Source organism: Lipophrys pholis (genome assembly GCF_963383615.2).
Source record: "Lipophrys pholis genome assembly, chromosome: 1".
Lineage (NCBI taxonomy): Eukaryota > Metazoa > Chordata > Actinopteri > Blenniiformes > Blenniidae > Lipophrys > Lipophrys pholis.
In genome coordinates, this window is record NC_137635.1 from 39,868,654 (window position 1) to 39,880,216 (window position 11,563).

General features: G+C 43.5%; 1 protein-coding gene across 3 annotated transcripts; it reads right to left on the minus strand.

Moving 5' to 3' along the window:
* Window positions 1-4,790: 4,790 nt before the first annotated feature.
* Window positions 4,791-10,983, minus strand: LOC308106996 (lactosylceramide 1,3-N-acetyl-beta-D-glucosaminyltransferase A-like). 3 transcript variants are annotated; one of them, XM_080459069.1, is made up of 3 exons: window positions 10,897-10,983; window positions 8,684-8,797; window positions 4,791-7,103 (listed from the first exon to the last, which is right to left on the minus strand). In XM_080459069.1, exon 3 carries the CDS (start codon window positions 6,819-6,821, stop codon window positions 5,655-5,657), a length of 1,167 nt encoding a protein of 388 aa, XP_080315195.1. In that variant the 5' UTR covers window positions 6,822-7,103; window positions 8,684-8,797; window positions 10,897-10,983; the 3' UTR covers window positions 4,791-5,654. The 3 variants fall into 3 exon arrangements, with proteins under 3 accessions (XP_080315195.1, XP_080315196.1, XP_080315194.1); XM_080459070.1 differs by lacking the exon at window positions 10,897-10,983 and adding an exon at window positions 8,920-9,105; XM_080459068.1 differs by lacking the exon at window positions 10,897-10,983 and having other exon boundaries at window positions 8,684-9,105.
* Window positions 10,984-11,563: the final 580 nt, after the last annotated feature.

The following is an 11,563-nucleotide window of genomic DNA, read 5'->3' on the forward strand; positions in this document are numbered from 1 at the left end:
ACGTAATAAAGGAATATAAAACACAATATATCAGGGTCTTGAAATGTTTTCACTTCTCGTTTGTTCCATTGCTCCACCGACCTTGACTTATATGTGTCATTGTCGTGTGCACAAAATGTTTGTCACCCTTCAGGCCAGATTAAGTTAATAATTAGTGTTTCACCACTTCCTGCACATTTCCGACCATCAGCGTCTCATGGTGCAGCCGCCTCCTCTCATGTTCTATTCCAATGAATAATCTACAGTCTATAATAATCCACAGTTTCAGATTCAGTTTAGCTGACGGTAAGGAGAGTTTCAAGATGGTGTAGGATAGTGTTATTTGGGGTTGTTTTTGTATCATGATATCTCCTCTTTGCATTCATCCATCAATCTTTTATGCACCGTCAGAAAATAAGTTAACGCAAATTAAGGTAGAGAAAATGTATTTGTCAGGGTGTGTGTGTATGGACCCAAGCGCAGAGATGGTTGAACATAACTAAATAATAATAATAAAAAAAACTAAACTCGATAAGGATGAAACCTTGAAATCATTTCTTTATGTTTAACATACAATTAAAAGCAGAACAGTCAGGCATCCGTACTGTTGAGTGGTAAAGAGTTGGGTCACCCTTCGCTTTTAAACTCTCCAACTCCCCCAGGGCGCTGCACAGTGGCTGTCCACTGCTCCTGAGGAACAATTTCATCATATGTGACAAATAAAGGCTTCTTATTCTAGCCCGCGTGCTTCATTGTGGCGGCACGTTTATTAGCTGACCGTGGCTTCCGATTGAAATGAGAAAAAGTTCTGATCAAAACAATAACCGGCTTTTCAGGTTTGATACAAGAAACTTGACTGGCGACAAGAAATCCTGCTGGATTAAAAAAGGAGGATCGACCTCGATCAGCTGAAATACCAACACTCAACTGAGAAATACATGTAGTCTGTGGGTCCGTTACAACTATTGGTCACCATTAGAGGGGAAAGAAAACTATGAAGAATGTTAACTAATCAGTACATTTATCGAGTTGCAAGTCAAACGGTCTGGTGGATCAGTACCGAGGCTCTCTGGTCATCTTAAGGCCCCCTGAGCTCTTCGTCAATGAATTTAACTGGTTTAAGTGTGGACCTCTGTACTCGACGGTCTGTTGCATCTGTCCTGAGTGCTATGTAAACATAAAGTTAGTTTGCCCTCCCTTTTAGACCGTCACTCCAGAGCATTATCATTGGGTTCTAGTCAGAGCCTGCCCATTGTGTGAAGCCGTTTAACTGGCAAGCACAAGTATTCCTGGCATGCCTCCTCGGTCAACACAATTAGTTTGCTAAGCTCCCTCCCGCGAGTTGACTAAAGACGAGTTTCATCGTCCTGATGAGACTGAAGTCAGTAATGTTCACCAGGGTAAAATCAAAAAAAATAAGAAAAACCCCAGCGGCGGCTCAAACAGACATACCCCCAGTTTGTGTTTGGTTAACAGCTGTATGGAGCGGCCTGTGTCGTTGTTAAAGCCGTCGTCAGTCTTTTTCTCCTTTATATGTTGCTATGGAAACAGTACAGCTGTTTAAAGAACAAGCTATCCTGACAGCTCCACATCTCAGGCGCCATAAATAAACATGTGGACGGCTCACAATGAGTTGACGAGAAGTCAGGAGGCATTTTCGTGACCTCAGACGATGAGAGGAAGAAGAAAAGAAACTTGGCAGCCGCAGGAACGCAGATGAGCACACACTCACAGTCGAGGGGATGACAATGCAATCAAATGCAAATTGCACTTTCTGCGGCGCTGTATTAAAATGTCAGCGACAAGTCAGCTCATCGGCACTGACCTTGTTTTTTTGCCGCTTTGCAGAAGCTTTGAAAGTGTGGGAGGAGAAAAGCCTGAGAACTCACACCACATTTCAGTTCCCCGACCAACAAACCCACATTGGGGTGAGTGGGGTAAGATGAGCCAGAGGGTAAGTTGACCCACCCCTTGTATCCTGGTAACTGCACACTTTCTGTCATGTGACCGTAGATTCAGGAAGCACCCATCAAATTCCATCTTGCTGAATTGCTGGGCGAAGCCTATGGGAGCTGGGATTAGTAGTTTCTTAAATTCTTTTTTGCTTGTCAAAGTAACTCGTCTGTATAACAGGCAAAAATGACTGTTATGCCAAATCAAATTGATCCAGGTCTAAAATTCTATATTATGCATGTTGGTGATTCTGTATGAAATCGTGTGAATCACTTGACTAAACATTAGCCAGAATTTCACCCGCTCATCCAAAGTGATGGCTGTGGGGTGAAGTGAGCCTCAGGCTCAATGGTCTCTGATGTATGAAATGGTATTTCAGTTGAGTTTACCCAACTGGTTTGGTGTGTTTGTCATTTGTTAATCATTGAAGAAAACAAGCTGGGACTCAACACCCCTTGAAGAGATGGAGAGAGCAGCCAGTGATGTCTAGGAATGTCCATCAGATCAGTGGCAAAGGAGACATATTGACAGGTCAACATTGGGGAAACATGAAAAAGAGGGAGGTAAAGGAAGTAAAAACAATAGGGTATGGTGAAACAGCAGGAGTAAAGAGTCTTCTCAGAGGAGGTGGAGGAGGAGCTTAGAAGGACCATGTGATGGTTTAACCTCCCGCTGCATTCAAGTGAAGTGAAGAGACTTTCCCACGGAGTGATGTGCTGAAGAAGCTGCTCCACTGCAACCTTGACAGTTGGAACGTTGAATAGTGGTTCTGAATAAATGCTTTTTAATCCAACTGGTGGTTTGTTCTCACAAGTTCAAAAGTGTTTGTTAGGACAATATGCTCAGATGGTCAGTTTACTCTCAGATGGCTCAACTTATGCCTCATCTGGGGTGTTTCCTTCAGAATGATCAATATAATGAGAATCCAGTTCTTTTGTGTGCATGGGTTGGTTTGTCTACATGATCTCATGCTGCACCTCTCCCCTGTGAATACCGCTGATTACCTGCAGAGCATCAGAGCCTCGTGTCTGAACTGTCTTCTGTCCTGATGTAGATGTTAAAAATAGATTGTGGAAGAACGCATGCGTGAGTGAGTTTTTTCATGCGTCTTACAAGAGAATGAGTCCTATCTCTTTGATCTAGAATTTCATGTTGGTATATCTCTTAATACGTCACTAGCTCAGTAGTGCTCCGTCTGTATTTCAAGATGAACCCTTCGGAGTTCACTCCCATTTGCCGTTCATCGAGTACAGCCATGGTGTTTGAAGCCCCACCAATGCTATGAAGCACTGGCTCCTGCCGTTCGTGTCATGTCTGTTAACGCCGACATACCACCGGCCTCCATTATTACTATTAGCAATGTGCCAGATGCCTCCGAGGATCAGACTCTCAGCACACTGATGAGTTCGCGGCTGTTCGAGAGTATTTCTGGCTCCGCGGATCACATGTCAGATGGAAAATGAAATCGTAGTGAGCAGCTCGCCAGTAAACACGCTCGCACAATTCATCAATTCCTTTGCGTATATGAATAAAATAAAAATGGACAATAAAATTGTAGAGCCCCCTGTTTTTGCACCACGGTGGAACTTCCACTCCCCATGAGGCCCGCGCGGCAGCACTCGCAGTCAATCCACTGCTGCTCGGAAAACTGTTGCTCTGAGGCGCAAAACAAAAACACAAGAGGGGAGGGATGTGTGCAGTTCAACTGGCTTTCCTGTAACCTGGTGGTTTTCTGAGCGTTGCTCTAAATAGTGGTTGTGGTAGTTCCCATCTCCGAAGGGAAACGACTGCAAAGAGTTCCAAAAAGTCTTCATCAGTACTACACACTCGGTGTGTTTGCACTCACTTTATGCCTTATTTTATTGGCGACAACACTTTTATGGTGTTGCATAAGAGGATTATCTCAACCTTTCCGTCTCCACCTGGCTGTCTGAACTCATATTTCCACTTAAAGCAAATTTACACAAGGGATTAAAAAAAAACAACACAACTCTTGAACATACCGACGGGTCAACCGTTTCAAGCCACTGTGCATTTGTGTCGCTGCCTTATCTCTTATATACAGTCTTTAAATTAAACCTCACGGATGTTTCACAACCGCTTCAAATGTGTGTTCACATGTTGAAGCAACTGCTATTTCTCACTCCTCCCGTACTTCTCTTTCTCTTCTCAAGTAACGCAGATAGAGGAAATACACTTTTTTTCATTTTTTTTGTACCAGCACTTTTAACATTAGACCTAAACCTATACTTACACTTTAAAGCAAATGCCAAAATTGGCCCGTTGAATTTCCAGAGCAAGAAATCATTGTCAAAAATGCTGCTGTTGACTCCTAACCCACATCACCACAGTTTTAGAATCTTTTCACACTGGTTTCCCAACATGTTCAGAATTCATTCCGAGACATCTGGTCTCACACATGAAGCTTGAAACGACCCGATGTCCATTTACATTTGTGGCTGACTTCAATGGCACTACTAATCACTCTACTTCCAACTTTCATTGTCTCATTTATCTTTTGTATTGGAAATAAAGCACATCATTTTGTCTCCAGTGTTTCTGAATCTGAATATTTTTGCCTTGGTTTGAAAAAAGTATATCAAATGATGCAATTGTTGCAGCCAAGACTATATAACCTGACATTTCTGTGCAATAAGGAAATGCACTTCCCGGACTATTGTGTTTTTACACAAAATATATTTAAGGGGTTGAAACAGTAATGCCACGGCTGCAAACATGTTTTGTGGGAGGTTGATGTGTGCAGATTATGTTCACTATTCAGCTTAATCACAACTCAATGGTGTAGGACTGCTCGAGATGTTTCCAAACTGGTCTCCAATGCTCAGGCCCATCAATTGTACAAGACTTTGTTTTACTTCAATCAAAATGGGAGAAAATATCTGAACATACATTATATTTTGACAGATTCTGGAACATATTTGACCGTTGCTTCCTTTGTATGAGTAAGTGGAAAATGAAGAAACTTGATGATCTTCAGAGCCTCCCGCAGGAAGCCGGGGGAAGTGGGCATTGGCATCATTTCATTTAGTGACCGAGTTAAATCGCAAAGAGTCGACTCTCGTGTGAGCAAGTTAACGATGCAAAGGCTGATTTCTGGTATCAAATGTCAATATCAACACCGCTTGTGTTTTCCCAGCACTTGTTTTTCATTCGACGGGAAAGTCTTTTTGCACACAGGACCCGGCGCTTCACTTCGCCAACAGAGTGCCGCTTTTATTTAATTAAAAAACAGTTTTCACAAATGCAACTTCATTCTTTCTCATCTTACTCTAACCAAGACAATAAAGAAGTAACTGGTGGAGATAAAGTACCAGTCAGCTGGAATCCCATTGGTGAATGACTTCTCTTCGAAGTTGGCGTGACATGTTAGCGGCGTCTCTTCAAAAATTCTTTTTTTTCACATTCTACGGTCAAAGTAAATCCTGTTCTGTAAAGCTGCTCAGCCGTCAGTACTGGAGGTCGCTGCTCTCACACCGTGTGTGTCGTGAATCGTCCCGTCTCTCTGGCAACACATACCAAACACAGTGCTTTGACATGGATGTCCGACTGAAAGGACTGAGGTAATATTTCCAGCGATGATCCTCAATTGACTGACTGACATGCTCGCGCACGCACACACGCACGCACGCACGCACGCACACACGCACGCACGCACACGCGCGCGCACACACACACACACACACACACACACAGTTATAATACTACAAAAACGCTGCTTTGCATGGATAGGTGTTAAAATAGTAGGGTCTACAAAGGAGTGCCAGTTTCACAGCTGTGCAGTACAGCTTCCCAAAGGGTCCAGAGGCGTACCGCTTCACCCGCGGGTTCGTTGCCGCCTTCCACAGGTCATGGATGTCCTCCACGTGGCCGTGGGACGTCATCATCTGGTTATAGATGCACTGGTGGTACGGCGCCTTGCCCTCCCCTGAGAAATAGACGTGCTCCTGCGGTGACACACCCACTGCATTGGCACAGAGGCCCATGAACACGTCGTCAATGTAAAGAGATGCATTCAAAGTCAGTGAGGCGTGGTAGATTTTGTCTGCCACGTCGCTGGAGACGACGTAGCCGGCCCCAGCCGTGTAGTCAGGGTAAGACAACCACTTGTACATCTCAAATGAGACGTAGTACTTGCTGCTCTTGTTGCGGATGGGCGGCGCCCCTCGGTGCACTCGACCGATCCAGAAGTCTTCGACGCCTCTGCGGCTCAGGTCCTGCAGGTAGCTCACCAGGTTGGGCATGTGGACGAAAACGTCGTCGTCGGCGGTCATGAGGAAGCGCGCGTGGGCGCAGTAATTGTGCATCCAGTGGAACTGCAGGATCAGCTTTAGGGTCAGGTTGTGGAACGAGTCTAAAAAGTCTTGCTGGATCAAATCAGAATGGAGGCGATCCTCGTGGATTAGGTACTCTTGGAAGCCGACGCCGCTCCTCTTGCTCCACGTTGGCTCCTCCTTCTTGGTCTCAATTGAACCCAAAGCGAACACCACCTTGACAGTCACTCCCAGGGCGTCGTGGATGTAGGTCTCATTACCCCAGGTGGATCTGATGGCGTTTCGCCTCTCGATGTTCTGCGGTGATGTTTTAACGAAGAGGAGCAGGAGGATGTCCTGGTCCGCACACTTATCCGGATGGTTCAGCAGGTAGTGGAAGTTGCTGAAGCGTCTGGCCTGCTCGCGAGGGATGGTGAGGCTCTTGTTGATGTAGGTGAACTGGTTGACCAGGAGGTAACGGTACGAGTAGGACTTGACATGGCTGACGATGCTGCTGTCCAGCTGTTCCCAGCAGATCATCACCACTGACAGCACCAAGCAGGTGGTCATCAGCTGCACATACTGACATTTTCGTATCCTGCGTAAATTGACAAACATCCTGGAAGCTGGTCACCGTTTGGCAGTGGTCCCTGTTTGGCCGGAGATGACAGTGAAGCAGCGGGTCGTGTCAGCGTGTTGGGAGGATTCGAGAGAATGGATCAGAGTGTTGTTCCAGTGCGTCAGAGCTACATGTGCTGGGTCTTCCATCCTAGGCTTGCCACATTTAGCAGGAGTCAGAGGCAGCGGCGGGAGTCACAGGACTATGTCCGTCATCACAAGAGAATTAATCACTTGCTCAGAGTTGCCCAACTGCTGGAGAATCATCCTTCTGTTGTAGCTCTGTGGAGGGAGGGCACATCCAAAACAGTTAGTAAATGCTCATTTTCAAACAAGAAAGAGGAACTTCAGCTGAGCCTGCCTGTAAAAGGAGGGATGGTGTCTCAATTTCTGCTTGGTTAACATTTTCCTGTTTTGTCACACACAGCATCCTATAATGACTAAGATCCACCTACCATCAAATATGTTCCTCTGAAGAAAGTAAATGCAAACCGTCACAGATTTTGATCAGAATTCAGATTTTTACTTTACCGGTTTTGGAGCAGGAGCAATATCGTTAGCTGTCGAGTTAAATGCTGGTGGGTGGAGTAAACAGGAATAGTGAGAGGTGAGTTTGGTGGAGCAGCTGAATGCAACAGCCAACACAGCAAATGTTGCAATACAAGCTCGTCCATAATGGAAGGGTTTAAGGTGCAGCCCCACTGAAAACGCTGAGAGCCACGGAAAGCATCGGGACACAATGGACAGCGTCAACACAGCTCGGCTGCACAATGCTGGATGAGAATAGGCTGCTTCCGCATGGGCACCGGGCTAAACCCAAGAGAGGATCATGATGGGAACAGGGCCCGGGACTCCCACCGCAGGCTGTGAGCTTTTTGAACATTACTGGCAGGGCCTGTGCCTAATGGGATCATTGAGTCAGGGTGGCTTCTTCCTGCCGGATAATGAGAAACCTTCACCTCTGCCTCACAATGCCTCCCTGCTATCACTTCTACACCCACTGCTTTACCTCGTAGACCACCTGCCATTAAACCCAATACATATTTGGGATTATATAACGACTGGAAAAACTCCAAGGTGTTTTTGGCTGAAGGTAATTTGCATGATACATATTAATAAAGGTCTGGATAGCCAAAGTGACAAACGCCTTCAGTTTTATCGAAATAGCTTGAGTAAGTACCTCCACACAGATACTGTCCTTTCTCTTTGACAGATAACCATCACACACCTAACAAAGCAGGTTTTTCGGGAACTAAAACAAGTTGAAACCTCATAAGTTCGACTGCAAAACTGGCTTGTAATAAAAGCATATCCTCTTTTTCTTGTTGTATATTAAGCTGATCACAATTTCTGTCATGGGACACTACACCTATCCTGTGACAGGTGTAGTGTCACCAGTCTACTGGCTGGCTCCGTCTAATTACTGTGGCACATTGCCACTGTGGAACTGCTGCAGATAGATCACACCTCTGTGAAATTCTACCCTAATGAATCATTAATCAGCAATTTGGATGATTCCAAAGCTATTGTAATGTGTTGATCCAACCAAAGCTCTTGTGTACTCTCGCAACGTTAATTTTTCTGATGTATTTGTAAGCTTATTGACTAAAGTCGTTACCACTGTCACACTCGACTGTCTTTCCTCTCTGTACGCGCTCCACACTGTACTGAGCACAGACACGACTGTTGATCCTCACTGTTCTGTGTCTCAGCTGTGTCTAAAACAAGCTCCGTGAAAGTGAACCACCCCACAAGCATATTTTCAAAGTCACCATTTGTATAAATAGACTTGAAGTGCCGAGGCTGAACAGGAGGGATGAAAAACATCGTACCATCACGAGAATGATCATCACAACACTCACCGGCGGAAAAACTGTGTGTGTTGATCTGATCCAGAGACAGCAACAGCCGTCCTTCTCTGAGTGGGTCTTGTCCTCAGCCGCTCGGCCGTCTCCTCCGCTTCAAGTTTACTTTTCCTTCAGATAACAGGACGTGGAAGACTTGTCAAAAGCAGGCACCATTTCTTAGTCAAACAGTGAGTGTGATGATATCTGAGGCAGTGTCCAACACTGTGTAGTTTCCATATCATCACACTGACCTCAGTACATAGACTGCAAGTTGCTGGTGAAGCCGGTTGCCTTGGCTGTGCTCACACTCCTCCCTCCTTTAATGTCTCCCGCCCATCCTCCCTGCCTCCCTCCCACTCACTAGACCGAGTGTAGGTGGTGATAGAGTGAGGGGGCAGGATGAGAGGAAGGCCTGCGCTGAGCTTCATCTCACCGCTCTGACAGACACCCAAAAGGTGGAACAACAGCAAAATCATATATATATATATATATATATATATATACATACACACACACACGCACTCTCAATTTGACAACACGTGCATTAAATTAATTCATTCTACAAGTTTGACTTTTAAAAGCATTGCGAGCCATTTGAATGTATTCAAATAGCTCAGCTACATTCAAATAATATTATCCCAAATATGCAAATACTCCATAAACTGAAGCAGGAAGCCAACTTTCACTGCAAAGCTACAATGCTTTGATAGAACTTTAGCATGTGCTATTAAGAAAATATGCAACCTGCAGCATGTCTCAGTCAGTGGATTTGGACAACAGCAGCTACAACATACCTCTTTTCTTATTATATCTTCACTCACATCCTTTTAAATTGATTTAAGAATCAACAAAAGCTATTGGAAGATTTTATTTTTTAAATTGCAGTTGTTGTTTTTTTAATCATATTTTGTTTTGTCTGCATTTCTGTTCTATTCAGCACAAACTGACACACAAACAAGCTGCCTCAGACCAGTCAAGCCTCCTTTAATAGCCAGCCGGCCTACAAGATTCACCTGAGAGAGAAGCAACCAACTCCAGCAGTAGATGAATGTCTAAAAATATACTGACTGACCTGATTAGAAAGAAGAAAATGTTTGTCAGGGGGTCACAGATGTAAAAGGCTACAGTACAAGACTGTTGGGTCCTGAAGAGCACATGACTAATGGATCACGAGGGGTTTTGTTTTTTTTCAGAACAGGTTTGAATAAAGAGCGATATGTAGTCTCAGAGGTCCATTCACTTCTTACCCAGAATGCATGCACACTTCTATGTTATACAGGTAAACCTCAGCTCATTTACTATTTTACTGTTTGAGTTATTAATGCTTCAAATGCTTGCCATGAGGAAATATCTCCCTCCTGCATCTCAAGTTCCGCAGTGGTAAACATCGGTCGAATCTACAAGGTGTATTTCAAAATGACAAGACTTTCACTCTAGAAAATAAATTTAAAAAAAGCATCCATGCATTTCCCCACTGTTGAGTGGCAGTTTTATTCATTAATTTAATAGCCACTGCTGTGGAGGGGGAAAAATAGGTTTTGTCTTGTTCCAACTTCACTGAATGCTTTAACACATGTCATAATATAAAGACATTCTCAATTTGTGGAGGGGGGTACACAAAAAAGATCTTACAATTCTTAAACGTTTAGGATATGCTGTGGTTTTTCGCCTCTGAACATACATTGTGCCAAGATGTACAAATGAATCTATAGATATTTCAAATTAGCTTGAAATTGGTGAAAGCAAACTTGTACGTTGTGTTGATTTATAATATCTGTGATGTTCTGCAGGACTGGCTGTCATGGGCAGCTTGAGGGCAGAAGTCTTGACACAAAAAGTCTCCAAGAATCACAAAAGGTGCACATTTGCCATTGTTTTTAAAAGTTGACGTCAGGAGCGGCCTGACAGTCTGAACGTTGCATTAAATAATGGCAGTTTGAAGAGAATGGGAGGACGTTATCTTCATTTCGGCACGATAAAGTTCGTTATTTTGAAATAAAGAAGAAAACTGTGAGACATCTTGCAAAAACTATTTTAAATATGACAAAGAAAACCCTCAAAACACGCCTTTCTATTGTTTCCCATTCGAACAACACAGCGCTCGTGAGTTGTTTTAACGAGATTTTCTTGGGCGACAAAAGACAAACTGTTGATCGATGCGGATGAACTCGGCAAGTTGAATTTGCAGAAGTAGAAATGAGGTTTGGCTCGAGAAGCGAGGTTCCTACCTCACACTTAGGGGTGAAGCCGCAGCGTTCAGCAGGAGCACGAAACTGTTTCTTCTCCCATCGTCGTCTCTACGAGTCTTCACACCTGGAACAGTCCAAAACAAACACCCGCGGGGGGGGCCTTACCTGAGAGTACAAACATCCTGCAGCGAGACAAATGCATTGCGACCTTACTACTGGGTCTATTTAAAACGACCACTATATATATATATATATATACACACATATATATATATATATACACACACATATATATATATATATATATATATATATATATATATATATATATATATATACATATATATATATATATATATATATAATTTTTATTTTTTTTATTTATTTATTTATTTTTTTTATTTTATTTTATTTTAAGAGCTTCCTCTTCTGTTCTGATCTGTGGTGTGACTATGGAGCTCACCACACACTAATCAATTTATCAGAGTATGAGGTCCCTACCACAGATTTTTATGAAGCTACATATATATATATATATATATATATATATATATTTAAATCTCGCGAAGTCAAACGTGTAGAACGCGACATGCAGATAGTTAAACAAACATGTTGCCTCAAATCAACCTCGGGTCTATGTTGCAATTTGGGATTTTCTTTTACCGAGGTAACTTCAGGATTAAGCCCGGGATTTCAGTACTGTGAA

Bases quoted from the DNA above. Each gene is read 5' to 3' on its own strand.
- LOC308106996 (XM_080459069.1), bottom strand. From the start codon at position 6,821: ATGTTTGTCAATTTACGCAGGATACGAAAATGTCAGTATGTGCAGCTG.